Source organism: Otolemur garnettii, unplaced genomic scaffold, assembly GCF_000181295.1.
Source record: "Otolemur garnettii isolate 467f Iridium unplaced genomic scaffold, OtoGar3 scaffold00081, whole genome shotgun sequence".
Taxonomy (NCBI): domain Eukaryota; kingdom Metazoa; phylum Chordata; class Mammalia; order Primates; family Galagidae; genus Otolemur; species Otolemur garnettii.
The window spans coordinates 4,897,479-4,917,211 of record NW_003852476.1 but is presented as its reverse complement, the minus strand read 5'-3'; the positions used below and the strand labels follow the sequence as shown (position 1 = coordinate 4,917,211).

The 19,733-nt window shown below is 37.0% G+C and overlaps 1 protein-coding gene across 1 annotated transcript in view; it reads right to left on the bottom strand.

Annotated features, from left to right (window-relative positions):
- Nucleotides 1–19,733, bottom strand: part of LOC100951160 (leucine-rich repeat-containing protein 9) — a 139,707-nt gene that overhangs the window by 11,577 nt on the left and 108,397 nt on the right. The window contains exons 27-28 of the mRNA XM_023515882.1: nt 8,376–8,593; nt 3,187–3,255 (exon numbers count right to left, since the gene is read on the bottom strand). Of these exons, the coding sequence (XP_023371650.1) occupies nt 3,187–3,255; nt 8,376–8,593 (287 nt within the window). The remainder of the gene's footprint in view (nt 1–3,186; nt 3,256–8,375; nt 8,594–19,733) is intronic.

Sequence of the window (19,733 nt, the reverse complement as noted above, 5' to 3'; positions counted from 1 at the left end):
AAAAAAAAAAAAAAAAAGGAAAGTAGAAGATTTTAAGAAATAAAAAGCAGTAAAAACACTACATATCAAAAGTTTTAGGAGGCTACTAAAGCAGTACAATATAACCTAAAATTGACTGACTGATTTAGAAGAAATATTGAAGATTAATGAGTTAGGTATCCTACTGAAGAATTTTTTTTTTAAAAAAGTGAATTTCAAGAAAATAAAAGAAGGAAGTAAAAAGAGTAGAAATTAATGAAGTAGAAAACAAATAATATACTTGATAAAAATAAAACTATGATTCTTTAAAGAAACTATTATGATAGATAAACTTTTAGCAAGGCTTATCAAGAATAAAGGAGAAAAAAGCAAAAATCAACAAATTTAGGTGTAAAAAGGTAAACAGAACACAGACATAGTAGACATTTTAAAAATTCATGAAAACACTATGATGGCAATACAGTTAAAAATTTAGGTAAAAAGAATAATTCTCCAAAAAAAAACTTCTCAAAATTGACTTTTGAAGGAATATATAACATGACTAGAAAAACAGAAAATAACATATGTTGGTGAAGATACAGAAGAAAAAAGAGAACTCATACACTGTTGGGGCAAATTAGTATAATTAGTATTTCTACAGAAAATAATTTAGAGATTTTTGTAAAGAACTAAAAATAGAACTATGATTTGATCTAGAAATCTCATTCCTGGGTACCTACACAAAGGAACAAAGTCAGTTTGTCAAAAAGATACCTGTATTTGTATGTCTATCACAGCATTATTCAGAATAGCAAAGATACAGAAACAACTTATCAATGGAAAAATGGATAAAGGGACTGTGTTGTACATAATGGAATACTAGTCAGCCATAAAAATGAGGTTGTATCATTTGTAGCCACACAAATGGAACTGGGAGGCCATGATATTAAAGTGAAATAAGCAAAGCACAGGAAGACAAATCTCGCAGGTTCTCATGCATAGTTGCTAAAAAAATGTGTACAAACCCACTGCAAACATAATATTTAATAGTGACAACTTAGAAGCATTCTTTTGAAGTCAATAACTTATCAGTGTTTCCATTCAACACTGTAGTAAAAGTTCCAGTCAGCACAGTAAGAAAAAGGTAAACTAAAAATGTGAGTATTTGAAAGAAATAAGTCATTTTTAATAGATATATAACAGTCTATAGAGAAAATAAAAAAATTACAAACCATTAGAATTGAAAAGAGCATTCAGCAAAGTTCCTTGATAAAAGGAAATAGACAAAAATCATAATTTCTATACTCTAGCAACAACTTGAAAAAATTTAAAAGATACTATTTAAAATAATAGTAAAATAATTAAAAGAATATAATAAATCTAACCAAAGATGATTAAAACTTTTATAGACAAAAATTATATATCTTTATTGAAAGACATGAAGTGTGTGTGCTTTTATAAATGGACGGCTAAATACTGTAAATATCAAGGGAGACTGCTTATTGCTATACCCTCTGAGTGGGAGTAGCTCTGTGATGTCAATGGTACTTGTGAGCTCTTTGTCTTAATACTACCTCTGCACTAGGGGAAGAAGAGGAGTAACTAGTACAGGAGGGAATGATTTACCATACTTTGTCATGTATAATGTGCTCCAGTGTATAATGTCTCACGTTTTTGGCCCAAACTTCCAGGAAAAAAATCTTTCATTTTAATTTCTTTTTAATTCTAATTTTTATTTATTTATATTTAGATTCTTATTTTTTGTATAATAAAAGAATTTTAGTATCTGTTTTTTAACATATTATGGTACAAAAAATTTTATATGACAAATAATTAGTAAACAGAAGAATTGATACATTGTACAAGAAATTCTCACAGTCTGCTGGGAGTCTGGGGGCAAGTTCTGTTCATGTTCTCATGCTCACACTTTCTCTCTTCATAAAGTTAAAGCACCATGTAGGTGTCCTTGAGAAATCATCAATTTTTTTTTTATTGTGTAATCCTTTTGCTCTCTTCCTGTTACCATCTTGTCCAGGGATCAAGACAGAGATCCCAGAGTTTGATGCTGCTCCAGAATCCAGGTCTTCACCTCCTGCCCCACCTCCGGCCACTTTAGAGGTTTCCTCATGTTGCCTGGTTCTGTCCTGGCACCCGAAGAAGCTTTCTTCCCTGTTGCCTCCACGAGCTGATGCCAGGCTCTTTTAGCATATTAATACCTGTTGCCTTAAAGCTTGCAGTATACAAAATCTATTCCAACATTTTCCAAGGGATTTTCCAATAATTTTTGTAAAAATACCAACTAGATTGCTAGCTCCTGCCTAAAATGTACAGAGAAATGAGTCATTCTTCGTTGGCTGGAAATGCTTTTATTGCAAGTTCATCATAAATTCAACAAAACTGATTACAATACTCCAGGGTATAATTTTGCATATGGATATCATTATTGCTTTCTAGAATTATACTTTTAATACATAAGCATAAATAAAATTATTTAAAACATTTATATAGATACAGAATTAGTATACATATAATGTGCTTTCTTATTTTTTCCCTCAAAAATTTGGGTAAAAATGTGTGCATTATACACAGCAAAATATAGTAACTCCCTTCTCAAAAAAGGAGTGGTTGTGAGAGAATGTGTTTTGTTCCTCAAGAGACGCTTTCCTCCCACATGGGTCTAGTACTCTCTGTTTGGTGGAACCTGCTAACATGCACATTTGGCTTTCTCACTAATCTAAGTAGATATTTTCACATCTCTACTGTCATATTTCTCAACTTGTTCAGCTATTAGGTGAATAAGAGTGCTACTTATAGGATTTTCTCAAAGATTCCAATGGGAAAGGTGGCACATCTTTGAATAATAAATTGAAGCAGTTCTGATTAAAATTACCAACAAGATTCTCAAGTAACTTGAGAAGTTGTTTCATATTTAAATCCACAGGAAAGTACAAAGGGCCAAGAATAGTGTCCAAGACTGTGAAGAAAGAGAAAGAAATAAAGAGAAAGAGAAGGAGGTGAAAAAGGAGGATTAGAGCCACTTACTCTGCTTGACGTCAAGGCTTAATATAAGACATTAATTAACACAACTTAATATTAGTATAAGGATAGATAAATAGGCCAATGAATACCAGATACAATTAAATAAATCCCTTTCTCATGTTATATAATAACAAATTATATACAACTATCAGTGAAATAACTAATAAATTAGAATAGTAACATACTCACTGGGTTGCCATAAACTGTAAGCTCTCTGAGAGAAGTGATAACATCAAGTTTTTCCAGTTCTGTAATATCCTATTGCAAAGTTAACAAGATATTATTTGGATAGACCCAACATATTCAAACACAGACTAATTTGAATTATATGTAATTGTTGGATTATAGCTAGCTCTTATTAAATCCTCTAAAGTATGCTTGAGTGACAGTATTCCATATTATTGAGTAAATATGGAATTTTTTGTTTACTGTGAATTCCAAATACTTGACTGGCAAAGATGACAGTCTAATGCGGCAAATTGGTAATATAGCATCACTTTTAAGAAAGACCAATTTTTTTCTTAGAAGAGTTTTGGTTTATTTTAGGACTCAGATTGTATTTGGTGAATTCTTCCAGAGTATTGACCAAGAAATATGGAAAAGGTGAACCTAGTCTAAAAAATTTTAAAGGTACATATTTAAACACAATCTTAACAATAAAGAAACATGATATTGAGTAGATTGCATCTATTATATTTGCTAGGAATAGGTATAGCTGAAAAACTATTTCTCTAGTTAAATAATTTGCCTTTCCTATTCCATAGGATTATTTATTATTATCCATTTAACATTGGTGGAAGTTTGGAGTACACTTTTTAAAAATAATCTTTCTTCAGCACACATTTTAGTTTTTGCAAAATTATTTCTAAAATGCTATTTCTGACAAAATGTAGCCAATAAACTCAGCTAAAGTTTTTTGCTAGTTCACAGTAATATGGCAAAGTTGTTGATATGCCCATATTCCGTTTTGGAATTACAAGTGGACATATAGCCAATGCTAGTAATATAAAAAAAATTAGACCTATTTTAGATCACTTGGAAGTGGAATTCCATATTAGATTTCAAGTAGAATTTCATATTAGAGCTCTGTAAAGCCCTCTGTATGATACTTCCAAAATGAAAATAGCTCTAATGTCCTATTATCTATAACAATATTGTTTATTTTTACCCACAGGCAGTTTCTGTCTGTGGACCCAAAGCCTGATTGTAAAGCATGGACATGTGAAAAGTTTTAGATTATTTTCTCAAATTAAACAGAACAGTGTTCTCTAGTGAGATATTCCTAATAAAAATCTTCATTTCTCATAGATAACATTAATATGAAAAACCACCTGTTAAATGTGTGAAAGCTAATGCTGGTATGAAATTGTTTTTTTAAGACAGAATCTCACTATGTATCCCTGGGTAGAGTGCTATGGCATCACAGCTCACAGCAACCTCAAACTCCTGGGCTTAAGTGATGCTCTTGCCTCAGTCTCCCAAGTAGCTGAGACTATAGGTGCCTGCCACAGCACCCAGCTATTTTTTGCTTGTAGTTGTTGTTGTTTGGTAGGCCTTGGCTGGATTTGAACCTGCCAGATCCAGTGTATGTGGCTGGCCCCCTAGCCATTGAGCTACAGGCACATAGCCTAGTATGAAGTTTTAAAGAGACTCGGCACCTGTAGCACACTGGTTATAACTCCAGCCACTCGAGGGTAGAGAGTTTGAATCTGGCCCAGGCCAGCTAAACAACTGCAGCAAAAAAAATAGCCAGGCAGAGTGGCGCCTGTGGCTCAAGGAGTAGGGTACTGGCCCCATATACCAGAGGTGGCAGGTTCAAACCCAGCCCTGGCAAAAAAAAAAAAAAAGCCAGGCATTGTGGCAGGCGCCTGTAGTCTCAGCTACTGGGAGGCTAAGGCAACAGAATCGCTTAGGCCCAAGAGTTTGAGGTTGTGTGAGCTGTGACACCACGGCACTCTACTGAGGGCGACATAGTGAGACTCTGTCTCAAAAAAATAAAAGTTTTAAAGAGCCATCAAACACACTAATATACTTATAACTGGAGGGGAGAGGAGAGCGCTGATGGTTTCTGATTTTTAATATAGGGTATTTTTTTTACGGTGGTGCATTAGAGTTACCTTTTACTGACTCATAAAAGTCAACTGGTGAATTTTGTGAGATGGTGTTTTAGCTTGAAATTGGCAATGGTAGAAGAAATTATACTATACAAATTGGCAAATGCTTCTAATTAGGGTCCCACCACCCCAAAGCCAGTTGTACAAGCACAGCCATGATTGTTACCTTTTGAGTATATTGTCAGGATAAGCACTTAAGGCAGTCATAGTAATAGTTAGGTCTGGATTAGGGTCTTCTTCTAGAACAGGACATTTAGCAATAGATGATTTCCCAGAGGCATTTCCAACTTCAAGTGATTATTCAGATGTTTAAAAGTAGACAGAGAAGTTGGATGCCCAGTAGGAGAATCATTTTAGACACATGGATTAAATGTGACTGTAAAACTGAGTTAAATAATGCATGTCTGTGATTATCTCTGTGGAAGGAAGATACTAAGCAACAATTTTCCAAAGCTATGTTATTGGACATGTGGCTAATTCAAAAGCTTCACAACAGACTCTGTTATTAAGGATATGCAGTTTCTGAAAGATGTTTAAGTAGGTAAAGGAGAGACTGCATATACCTTCAATCTATATCAGCCCAAAGGTTGTAATCTGATTGTCCTGTTGTGAAAATTAATATTGGTATCAGCCTGCCCATGTTGGTGTGAAGCTATAGACAAAATCTCTGTCAAAAAGGAAATATGAACTAAGAGTTAAGAATTTTGAAGAACATATATTTTCAGTAGAATCTATTTATTCTTCTGAGTTCATTTTTTTTTCTCCAGCTACATATCTTGTCACATTAGGTTAGAATAAATTTAATGACAAGGCTATCAAGCTAAATTCAATGAAAAATGCCATTTTGGCTGAGCGCAGTGGCTTATGCCTGTAATCCCAACACTTTGGGAGGCTGAGACAAGAGGATTGTTTGATGCCAGGAGTTTGACACCAGCCTGGGCAACACAATGAGACCCTATCTTTATAAAAAATTAAGAAAAATGTATCTGGATGTGGTGACATGCACCTGTAATCCCAGGAACTCAGGAGGTGAGCCCAGGACTTAAGGCTGCAGTGAGCTACGATCATGTCACTGCACGCTAGTTTGGGCAACAAAGTGAGACCCTGTCTCAAAAAAGAAAAATAGCATTTCAAGGATAAAAGTAAACAATCATGAAATAATAATCATCATCCTTTCACTCAATGATATCTATAAAATCCCATGGTTTATCAGATAGGTTATCATTTAGCTGTATTAGATTTTGATAAGAAATAAGCTTGACTAAGAATTATTTTCTTTAAGTTACTGGGAGGAAGTTGTTATTCCAGTTGATCTGCCATTTATTCACTCTGTTAAGAGAGATTGGGAAGGTCGAAGGAGGGGGAGGTATACTTCTGGATTAATTAGGTTACCTTGGTCTAATCTTGTACATATGCTGATAACTAGATGTCCTGTCAAATAGGCATGGCTCCCCAGAGAGTATCACATAAGCTCAAGTATAATATGGAGATGTTTCATAAATGAAACGCTCTTTTAGATATTATCACTCCACAAAATCTCACTGGAAGATCTCACCCTTTATGCTAAGTTAAAAGCTGTATGTGTGAGATATGGGAAGGAAGGATCTGAGAAACCCCTAGGCATGTCCTAAGTCTTGTGTATCCTTGACATTATTAGTCAAGCTTGATATGAGGTAAGATCTCTAATGAGTATAAGTCTGATTCTATAATCCTTTGTGCTAAATCCTTAGCTCTATTGCAATCACCAGAAGGATTTTGAGGGAGGGTGAATGGTGGGATCACACTTTGGTGCGTAATGCAAGGGTACATGTCAGATCTACTAATATAGAGTATAAATGTCTTTACACAATACTTAAGTAAACGAGATGAGGTATATATTAACCAGTGTGATGTAAGCGTTCCTAATTCTATATGAAATCAGCATAATGTAGCCCATAAATGCATTAATGTATACATGATCTATGTGTTCATGCTTTAATAAAAAAAAATTTCCCATAGAATCAAAATTTTCTTTTTTTTGAGACAGAGCCTCAAGCTGTCCCCCTGGGTAGAGTGCCATGGCATCACAGCTCACAGCAACCTCCAACTCCCGGGCTCAAGTGAGTCTCTTGCCTCAGCCTCCCAAGTAGCTGGGACCACAGGTGCCCGCCACAATGCCCGGCATTTTTTTTTTTTTTTGGTTGCAGCCATCGTTGTTTGGTGGGCCTAGGCTGGATTTGAACCCACCACCTTAGGTGTATGTGGCTGGCGCCTTAGCCACTTGAGCCACAGGTGCCGAGCCTCATAATTTTCTTAATTTATATTTCTTCTGGATAAAACTTTGAAAGAATCATTGCCAGTGTAGCAGACTTTTCTCAGGTGAATGTTTGAATCTAAATAAATTAGTTGTATACTATTTTTTTTCTGTATGTACATTCCCTAGTTACTATAATATGTAGAAAGAACACCAGTTTCTTTTATATCATCCCAGAAGTCTTCCTGAACTCCAGCAAATAAGCCACAAACAAATCTTTACTGAGTATCTCCTGTGAACCACGTACTGTGCTATATACTGATATAAATGTGGACAAGAAAGGCTCAGTCCTTGCCTTGGGGGTTTAAGAGGTTATTTCACAGTTCAATCTGTCTTTGAGGCTATCTTAGAGGTATGAGCAAAAGTAGTGAAGTTGCTAAAAGGAGGTCTAACATATCCTTACTGAAATGCTAAGAGAAACGTGAGCACTGTATAAGGTTATATCTTCAACTCTCTCAACTGTATAATGGAGAGAGTCTGAGCAGGTTGAATTGGGGCAAAGTAACTGGTTGAATTCTGAGCAGGTACAACTGATACAGGAGTCTATCTATAGGCTTGAGTGGGGAGAGATATAATATTAAAACCAAGTCAAAAACTGATTCAAATGCCAAGCAGACCAAGTTTAAAGGGCCAGAGGATGTCTAGAATTGAGATACAGAAACAACTTAGACCAATAGCAGTCAAGAAACAAATGAGATCTCTCAGAAAGGACAGATGAGAACAGCTTTAGAACACTTATAGCTAACCTTTATTAGTAGATGGGGGGACATGGGTTAGTCCAGTTTATAAGTCTAGAAGCAAAGTGGACATCTATACATCACAGAATATCTATATACATTGAAATATGTATGGTACATAAATGGTAAATAGCACACTAGTGGAATTTTCATTGGTATGTTCAAAGCTTTATGTTCAGAACTCGGGAGAAATAAGGCTCGCAAATCTCATAACAAAACCCAAAATAATGTTACCTGAATTTTATTATATCCTAGGAATAGTTTCTCTAGTTTTACCAAAGGATGTAGTTTATTCAGCTCTCGTAGTCTATTTTCCTCCAGGTGAAGCGCCAGCAAAGAACTTGGTTTGGCAAAAGCACTGTCATTAAATGTTCTGATGCGGTTATGGTCCACTACCAATTCCTGAAGGACAACTAAGTTGTCAAGCCCTTCAACTTGACTGATTTCATTCCCTAAAAAGACAAATCATGATATATCAAGTGAGCCAAAACTTCCTGAATTAAAGGTTATTATCTACCTTCACTTAAATATTTTACCAAGTGATTTTTTAAAGGTACTATAAAAAATGTATTTCCAAGGAGATACTAAAATGTAATTTACAGGAAGGTAGCAGCAGCATCAGATAATATTTGTTAAAATTTCTCCTTTGTGAAATACCAGGTGATGAAGCATATAATGTACTAAATTAAACTAATCTGTTCATTAATTTAGTGCTACAATAGTTGGTTTTGACAAAAATCTATATATGTGCTGCAAAAATGTGCTTCCTGAGTATATCATTTATCCTAATAGGTGTTCTTATAGTCTCTTTCTCTTCTTTCTTTCCTTTACTTTCCTTCCTTCCTTTCTTTTCTCCCTCCCTCTCTCTCTCTCTTTCTTTCTTTTTCCTTCCTTCCTTTTCTCCTTCCTTCCTTCCCTTTTTTCCCTCCCTCCCTCCTTCCCTCCCTCTCTCTCTCTTTCCTTCCTTCCTTTCTTTCTTTCTTTCTTTTCTTTCTTTTCTTTCTTTTCCTTCCTTCCTTTTCTTCTTCCTTCCCTTTCTTCCCTCCCTCCTTCCTCTCTCTCTCTCTTTAAGAAAGGGCCTGAAGCTGGAACAGTCAGTAGTGTCATCATACATTACTCAAACTCTTAAGACTCTTGTGATCCTCCTGCCTCAGGCTCCTAAGTACCTGGGACTATGGGCATATGCCACCATGCCCAGCCTTCTCTTTTTAATTTTTTTTGTAGACTTGGGGTCTCACTGCTGCCTAAGCTGGTCTGTTACTCCTGGCCTCAAACACTCTTCCCACCTCAGCCTCACAAAGTACAAGGATTAAAAGGCTTGAGCCACTGCTCCTGGCCTCACTGCTATGAAATTTCTTTACTTTATGATTAATTTTTAGCCATTGTTTGGGATTCATTGACAGTATATCTAATTATTTCTTAAAGGTAATTTATTGTATTTAGTTAGAAGAATACACATTAATAATGCTCTTTTTTCTTTTTCAGTATATTTTTGTACTATAGCCATATCAAACAAGTAAAAGTTCATCTCATGCTTGAAAACTCTCCCTTCTTTATAATCTATGGTTTCTCCTACCATAGCTATCAATAGCTTATAAATATTAATGATAATGTATATGAGAAGAGGATGTTTGACTTATACAAAAAGCTTCCACATGTACAGTATTTTCTATTAGAGTCTCAGAATTCAACAGGGAAAATATTGTCTCTTTTTAATAATCAGAAAATTTAGATCAGAATAATTGACTTGCTCAAAGATATAAAAATAGCACCACCAGTCCTTAGTTCTTTTACCTTTTAAGCTTAATGATCTTTTCTAGTAAGCTATACTATATTTAATTCAATATTCGCCTTCCTTGTTTATTATGGACTGAACTATATCCTCCTTGATATGGTCTGGATCTTTGGCCACTCCAAATTTCCTGTTGAAATTTGATCCTAGTGTTAGAGGTAAGACCTAGTCATTGGTGTTTGGGTCATGAGGGTGGATGCTACTCTCATGAATGGCTTGGTGCTCTTCCCACCATAGTTGAGTGAATTCTCATTTTATCAGTTCATGTGAGAGCTGGTTTAAGAGCCTAGCACCACCTCCTCCCCTTGCTCCTTCTCTCGCCTTGTGATATGCTTGCTCCCCCTTTGCCTTCTACTTGGATTGGAAGCTCCATGAAGCCCAGAAGCAGATGTTGGCACTATGCTTGTACAGTCTGTAGAACTGTGGGCCAAATAAACATTTTTCTTTATAAATTTTCCAGCTTCAGGCATTTTCCTTGTAGCAGCACAAATGGACTAACCCCCTCCTCACATTTATATGTTAAAGTCCTTACTGTCAGTACCTCAGAATGCCGTATTTGGAGATAGGTTCTTTAAAGATGTAACTAAGGTTAAAGAGGTCTTTCAGGTGAACCCTACCCAATTCAATATGACTGGTGTCCTTTTAAGAAGATGAACTTAGGGAAGATGGCAGACTAGAAGCAGCCTGCAAGCATGCTGCTTTCAAGGAAAAGATCATTAATTGCAAGCAGATGTCTACGTAAAGATAGTTTTTCTCAGAAGGAAGATTGTGAAATCCCTAAGAAGTGATAAAGGACACTCAGAGTGAAGTGGAGGGTGACAGGGTGATTCATTTGGCAAAAATGAAGGGATCTCTAAAGGAGGCATCTACATGTGGGGAAGATTAAGAGGATAGAATGCTGGGGTGGGGCACTCATCTCACAGGCACTGTGGTCAAGTTGTAAGAGGGCTCACTCCACTGTCACAGACCTCTGTCTGTACTGACTAGGGAGATGTCTAGAGTTTGTGCAGAGTCATTGCATCAGAGAACAGGTGCAGGAAGGATCTGGTGGCTGCCAATCCCATTTCTGCAGCTGACATCCTGAGTTCCCATGTACCTGGTGCCAGGTCTACATGGGACTCAGATTTGCACTAGTAGCCTGAATGCAATTGCATCACCCCCACCAGATGGGGCAGGGAGTGTACCGAGCAGACACTCTCCTAAGCCATACCTTCTGACTGGGAGTCAAGTACCCTGCCCCTCCACCGGAGGGGTTTGGGTAGAGGAGTTGCCTCAGGTGCTACAGGCTCAACTTATTCAGTGGGGTCTCAGGGGATGGGGAGAACTCCATGGTCCTTGGGCTGCTAGAACCAAATCCTGCCCATGTAATTTGGTATCCAGAGTCCCCAGGATGGTGGAAAAATCTGCAGCCTGTACAACCCTGCTTTTGCACTCATTTTGGCCCTGATTTTATGATCCCTAGTTCTGGTACCGAGGCTCTTATGCCAAAGCCTAGGGCTCTACCCCATGGCCCCAGAGCTTAGAAGAGGTCCACAGCCCACGCCCAAGATTTCAGTGCTATGGCTGAACCCCAATACCCCAACACTGAGTCTCCACCACTGCTGCTGGGCTGGAAGTACTATCCCAAGTTCCACTATCCTGCTATGGGCCTCCCCATGCTTGAGGAGGAAGTTCCAGGCTCCACTATTACACCTGGACCTGGTTTGAGAAAATGCCTACAGCCTGTGCACCGATGACCACTGACTAGATGGCCTCACCCAGCTGTCACTGTCACTCTGAAGGGAGATTCCAGGCAGAGCAATCCCCACAACACCAGCTTCCATGAAGAGGGTCTTACCCAGCCCCCAATTTGAACTTCCTACAACAATTTGGAGAACAACCCACCACCCCACACAAAGATCATCCAATGCCACCTTGAACTGTGGCAGTCACAGGTGAACAGGCCAAGGCAGAACAAATGTAAGCCTCCCCTGCTGTTCAATACTTCAGAGTAGGAATAAAGCACTATCTAGGGACCTCCTCTTCTTCTAATTAAGTAAGAGAGTGCCCAGTAAAGGAGAACAGGTGCCCTGTGAATCTATTAGCCCTAATCTGAGAAAAGAGAATTCAGATGAGAATAAGGCAGCAAAAGAACCCTCATAACATGAAAAGAAAAAAAAATTAATACCATCCAAGGGTCATGATACAACTATAGTAGTGGATTCCAATCACAGGAAATTATCAAAATAATAGTAATGAAATATGGAGGGCAAATAAGATGATATAAGATGAATGGAATTTAAGAGAAAGTTAAAAACTGACAAAAAGAAGGCATACAAATACTTCAGGAAATCAATGAAAAAGTCTCTACATAGACAATTTAAGAAAGTATATAATGGAACTTACAGAAATGAGTCATTTAGGGAATTTCAAAACACAGCAGAAAGCTTCAAAAACAGACTAAACCAAGGAGAATAAGGAATCTCAGAGCTTGAAAGTAAGGCTATCAAGCTAACTCAGTCATTCAAAGAGGCAGAGAAAAGAATTTTAAAAATAGGCAATATCTAAAGAAATATGGGATTATGTGATATGAGTTATAGGTATCCCTAAGGGAGAAGAAGAAAGAGTTAAAATCTTGGAAAATATATTCTAGGGAATTATTGATGAAAAGTTCTCTGCTATCACCAGAGATTCAGATACAAAATGGTCATCAAACACTGGGAAGATTCATAGCAAATAAGACATCTCCAAGACTCATAGTAATCAACCTTGCCAAAGTCCAAGTGAAGGAGAAAAGTCTACAAGTGGCAAGACAAAAGCTACAACTAACCTAGAAAGGAAAATCCATCAGAATAATTTCAGATTTCTCAGTGGGAATCCTATAAGTTAGAAGGGATTGTGACTCCATCTTCAATCTTTTTAAATAGAACAACTTCTAGCATAGAATTTTTTATCCTAAAAAGCTGAGTTTCACAATTGATGGAGAAATTTAGTCTTTTCCAGACAAGCAAACACTGAGGGAATTTGTCATGACTAGAACTCCTTTGTGGGAAATACTCAGAACTGCATTAGTCATCAATCAGCACAACAGATATCCACCAGTCCAAAACCATCCCGAAAAGCTAAAGCCCACAACTCTTATAAAACAACAGCATAAGGGGGAAAACAAAGAAGTACTAGCCAACATGACGAATAGAACAGCACAGCACCCCACATACCAATTCTATCATTCAGTATTAAAAGTCTAAATGCTTTTCTCAAAAGACATAGGTTGACTGAATGAATGAAAAAGCAACCTAAACATCTATTGACTTCAGCAAACACAGCTAACCCACAAGGATGCACACAAACTTAACATGAAAGGATGGAAATAAAATTCCACACAAACAGAAACCAAAACAGAGCAGATGTAGCTATTCTCATATCAGATAAAATTGACTTTAAGTTAGCAGTGGTAAAAAAAGAGAAATATGGTCATTATATAGGGTATCTCAAATGTTGCCATACATAAGGAATTAATAAACTCATATTTGATATTGTATTATATTTTAACATGTTTTATATTTTATGTTAACATTTTATAAACATTTGTAATGAATGTTTTGTAAATAAAGGTATATTTAGCTATAATTTCCCATTTTCCCTATGTATATACAGTGACCTTTGTTGGGTCAATACTATCTAACAATTAAAGGAGCAATTCAACAAGAAGATATAATAATGCTAAATGTATATGCACCTAACACTGGGGCTCACAGATATATAAAGCAAATTCTACTAAAGCTAAGCAAAGAAATAAAAAGTAGCTTCATAACTTCTGGGGATTTTAACACTCCACTGTCAGGACTAGACAAATCATCAAGGTAGAAAATAAAGAAACTTTGGACTTAAATGAGTCTCTAAAACAAATGGACCTAGCAGATATTTACAGAACACCCTGCTCCAAACTATTGAACATACATTCTTCTCATCAGTACACAGGACCTTCTCCAAGATTGATCATATGTAAGGTAACATATGTCTTGAGAAATTTGAAAAAATCAGAATCATACTATGTATCTTCTTAGACAATACTGTAATAAAACTAGAAATCAATTCATGAGTTTAATACTCAGTTCTATACAAGCTGATGGAAATTAAATAACTTGTTGCTGAATGATTATTGGATCAATAATGAAATTAAGTTGGAAATCAAAAGATTTCTTGAGCTGAATGATAAAGAGGACACAAACTATCAAAATCTATGAGATTCAGCAAAAGAAGTCCCATAGCTCTTAATGCCCACATCAAAAAGTCAGAAAAATTTTAAATTAACAACCTAATATCACATCTGAAAGAATTAGAGAAGGAACAGCAATCTGAGGAGCAAGATGACAGAATACAGACATCTCCTTACCAGCCACTTGGGGTGAAACAGGGAAGAGAGGACCAGAAACATCACTGTGGGGCACTGTAAAGCAGTAGGGGTACTCCAGGAGCCAACAAGGAGGTCAAGAGCTGAGGAGGACCAGCACCAAAGACAAGTACCTGGGTATGAGCAGAGACTGGCCAGTCCTCTGGTGGAGGACTAGAAACAGGAAAGATTTTTGTTTCTGGACTTGGCTCCTCACTAGAGCTGCCTTGGAAGGGCTTAAGATAGCATGTAAACTTGAAAGCATCCAGCAGCCAGGATTAATCACTGAGTGGGGTGGAATTCCCACTGGATTGGCTACTACTAGTAGGGCATCACAGTGGGAAGACCACTGGGAAGAACAGTCTACTGGGCCTAGTGCATAGCCAGATCTGGCACACCTTCTGAGCTCAGGTAGTCATTTTTGGGTGAGTTGACCAGCTCTGGAATCCCCAGGAAAGCCATTTGTTGCCAGGCGACACTGTTTGCAAGGTCAAGATGTGCCAACTAAGAAATTCGGGAAAAGCTTCAGGATCCCAATCCCATGAGGACTGAATGCTAGCGACATAACCAATCCCTGACTGAGGGAAAATAAATCAGGAAATCAGGACTGGCTCTTTATGGCAACTAGATAGTGGCTTTTGGCCCCCAGCTTATATGGCAAAACCAGCATGTGTCTTCTGCATCTCCTAACACCACAGCACCACTTGGTGTCCAGGCAACATATTGCAATATATATATATATATATATCTGCAGGCCCCCAGCTTATATGGCAAAACCAGCATGTGTCTTCTGCATCTCCTAACACCACAGTACCACTTGGTGTCCAGGCAACATATTGCAATATATATATGGTTTTCTTCTTTTTTTCAATTTTTTTCCTTAGTTTTTAAACTGGTATTTTTTGTTTGGTTTGGTGTGACTGTATTTTTATTTTTTTAATTTTTACTTTCTTCAATGGCAAAGGCTCCTCCATTTTTACTATGGGTGTTCAGCCCCTTTTATTCTTTCTTTTTTATTTCTTTCCTTTTCCCTCACTTTTTGTGGAGATTTTTTTACTTTTCTCAGTCTTTCTGCATAAATTTCTTATATAACAACTAAGATATAACATTTTTTCATCATCTTATATAATTTTATTTTTAATTTACTTTACTTTATTTCTTTTTCTTTTCTTTGATCTGCTTTATTCTGTTTCATTTTGCATTCTATTTATGGGATAGAGACTAACTCTGAGGTCTGACTATGGGGTCATTGGTCTGATTCAAGGAGGTGTTGAGCTCATGATGTAGGGTGTCCTTGCAGCTTTGTCCTTTGGAAAGACAGTATTGGTAGGTCTCCACTGCAACATACTGCTTATTTTTTTCAATATTTGGTGGATGTGGTCCTGATTTTGCCCAGGCTGGTAAAGACCTCCTGACCTCAAGGGACCCAGCCAGTCAGCCCCCCCACCACCCAGGTTCTGAAATTGTGGATGTGGGTCAAAGCAACGTGCCCAGCACAACCATTTTGCCTCTCTCTGTCCCTCTTGCCATCCTTCTCTTCTTTTGTTCAATTTTTTCCTTTCACCCACCTCTTTTTGTTCTATATTTTTCTTTCTTTTCTCCCTTCTTGCTCTTTACCCTTTTATACCAAAAGGACATTACAACACCTAAACACAGAGACAAGATAATTTAAAGTGAAGGAGGTAGTGAGAGGAACATGTATGAGAAGGAAGTGAACAAGAAGAAGACACACATGAAAGAACCAACAGAAAATTTCTGGAAATATGAAAAACAAGAACAGAGAGCCCACCCCCACCCCCACCAAGGGATCATGAGGTAGCTACTATAGTGGAGTCTACCTATAAAGAAATAATGGAAATGACATAAAGTGAATTTAAAATATGGATGGCAAAAACAATGAAAGGAATTGATAAGAATCTGGAAAATAATGAAAAGGAAATCTAAAAACAGAACCAAATAATGAATGAAAGCTATGAATAATATAGAAAGTATATGTCAGAGCTTAAGGAATTGAAGGAGAACTAAAGAATCAGGGAACTTAAACACTCAGTAGAAAGAATCAATAACAGATTAGACCAAGGAGAAGGAAGAATCTCAGAGCTAGAGGATAAATCTCTTGAGCTAATCCAGGAAGTTGAAGAGGCAGAGAACACAGAGAAAGCACAGAATCTGCTCAGAGAATTATGGGACTCAATGAAGCATTCAAATACATGCACTATAAATGTCCCTGAAAGGAAAGAAGGATGTCTAAAAGGAATGGAAGTCCTATAGGAGGATATCATAAATGAAAAATTTCCCAAGTATCACCAAAGATTGCAACACACTCTTTTTAGAGGGATATCAAACCCTAGATCATCTCAGCACAAACGGATACATTGTAATGAACCAGTCCAAAGTCAATGAAACAGAAAATTTGCAAGCAGCCAGGAGAAGACATCAATTGACCTACAGGGGAAGATCTATCAGGGTGACAGTGGGCTTTTCTGCTGAAACTGCCCAAGCCAGAAGAGAATGGTCATCTGTCTTTTAATCTTCTTAAATAAAACAGTGTTTAGCCCAGAATTCTGTATCTTGATAAACTAGGCTTTGAAAACTGATAGAGAAATCAAATCTTTTACTGATATGTAAACACTGAGGAAAGTTGTCACAATAAGACAAGCTTTACAGGAAATACTTAAGACTTACTCTCTACCCTGACCACCATAATGGACTAGCAACAAAGTAAATACCCAGAAACTAAAGGACAAAACCTAGCTTCCACAAAGGTACAAAAGATACAAGGAACGAACATTCCCAAAATAAGGTAAATAATAGTACTCCACCATGCTTATCTATTGTTTGAATAAATGTAAATGGCTTGAATTCCCCACTGAAGAGGTGCAGGCTGGCCAAATGGATAAAAGAGCACAAGCTATCTCCAGAAAACACACCTAACCTCAAAGAAAAAAATAAGACTCAGGGTGAAGGGTTTGAAAACAATACTTCAGGCAAATGGAAATCAGAAGAAAGAAGGGATTGTAATTTTATTTTCAGATACATGTGAATTTAAAACAACTAAAGTCAAGAAAGACAAAGATGGACACTTCATACTGGTCAAGGGAACCATACAACAAGAAGATATTTATCTAAATATTTATGCACCCAACTTAAGTGCTCCCAGATTTATGAAACAGATCTTAATTGGTCTGAGCAATATGATATCCTATAACACCATATTATCTGGGGACTTTAACACCCCTCTTATAGAGCTGGACAGATCCTCTAAACAGAAATTAAACAGAGATACATGGGATTTAAATGTGACCCTAGAACAATTGTATTTAATAGGTATATACAGACCACTCTATCCTAAAGCTAAGGAACATATGTTTTTCTTGTCAGCCCATAGAACATTCTCCAAAATAGATCATATCCTAGGACACAAATAAAGCCTCAAAAAAATCAAAAGAATTGAAATTATGCTTTGTATTTTCCCTGACCACAAGGCAATAAAGGTGGAACTCAACTTCCACAAAAATCTTCATCCTCACATAAAAGTATGCAAACTAAACAATCCAATGACCATTGGGTCAAGGAAGAGATCGGGGGAAATTATTAACTTCCTCGTACATAGCAACAGTGAAAACACAAACTACCAAAACCTATGGGACACTACAAAAACAGTACTAAGAGGAAAATTTAATCCTTAATATGCCTGTATCCAAAAAACAGAACATCAACAACCTAATGAAACATCTGAAGGAAATGGAAAAGGGAGAGCAATCCAATCCCAAACCTAGTAGAAAGAAAAGAAATAACTAACATTAAATCAGAAATAAATGAAATTGAAAAGAATCATTCAGAAAATTAATGGAACAAAAATTGGATCTTCAAAAAGGTAAATAAAATTGATAAACCATTGGCTAGATAAGGTGGAAACAGAAAAGTAAAATCTCTAGGAAGCTCAATCAGAAACAAAAAGGGGGAAATAATAACTGATACCACAAAAATACAAGGGTATGTTTCTTACCAAAAAACCCCTCCATGCCCAGAAATTTGACAACATGGAGGGAATAGATCAATACCTATAATTATATCATCTCCCTAGTTTTAACCAGGAAGAAACAGATCTCTTGAGCAGACCAATATCAAGCACTGAGATCAAAGAAGCAACAAAAACTTCCAACAAAAATGCCCTGGACCAGATGGCTTTACACAAGAATTCTATCAAACCTTCAAAGATGAACTTGTACCTGTACTACAGAACCTATTCTAAAACATTGAGAAGGAAGGAATCTTCTTCAACACGTTCTATGAAGCAAACATCACCCTGATACCAAAACCAGGAAAGGACCCAACTAAAAAGGAGAACTACAGACAAATTAATTAATGAATATCAAGGCAAAAATACTCAGCAAAATCTTAGCTAACAGATTTCAGTTACACATTAAAGAAATTATACATTGTGATCAAGTAGGCTTCATCCCAGGGATAGAAGCCTGGTTTAACATACACAAATCCCTAAGTCTAATTCATCATATCAATAGAAGCAGAAACAAGGCCAGATGATCCTCTCAATAGATGCAGAAGAAGCATTTGATAAAATTCAGCATCCTTTTCTAACAAGAACACTTAATAGGTATGGGTGGCACATTTCATAAGCTGATTGAAGCTATCTATGACAAATCCACAGCTAACATCATACTGAATGGAGTAAAACTGAAAGCTTTTCCACTAGCCAAAGCAAATAGAGAAGAGAAGGATATAAAGGGTTTCCAAATGGGGACAGAGGAGGTCAAACTCTTCTTTGTTTATGATATGATCTTATACTTAGAAAACCCCAGAGACTCAACCATAAGATTTCTAGAAGTGATCAAGAAATACAGTAACATCTCAGTGTCCAGTAATCAGTGTCCACTAATCAGTAGCCTTTTTATACACCAATAATAGCCAGGCTAAGAAGCAAGCCAAGGACACAATTCACAGTAGCTTCAAAGAAAACTAAATACCTGGGAACATACCTAACAAAAGAGGTGAAGGATCTCTACAAAGACAATTGTGAAACCCTAAGAAATACAATAGCAGACGAAATGAACAAATGGAAGAACATACCATGCTCTTGGCTGGGAAGAATCTACACTGTTAAAATGTATTCTAGGCTTGGTGCCTGTGGCTTAAGTGGCTAAGGGGCCAGCCATATACACCCAAGCTGGCAGATTTGAATCCAGCCTGGGCCCACCAAACAACAATGATGGCTGCAACAAAAAATAGCCAGGTGTTGTAGTGGGTGCCTGTAGTCCCAGCTACTTGGGAGGCTGAGGCAAGAGAATCACTTAAGCCCAGAAATTGGAGGTTGCTGTGAGCTGTGATGCCATGGCACTCTACCCAGGGTGACAGCTTGAGGCTCTGTCTCAAAAAAAAAAGTCTATTCTACCCAAAGCATTTTGAG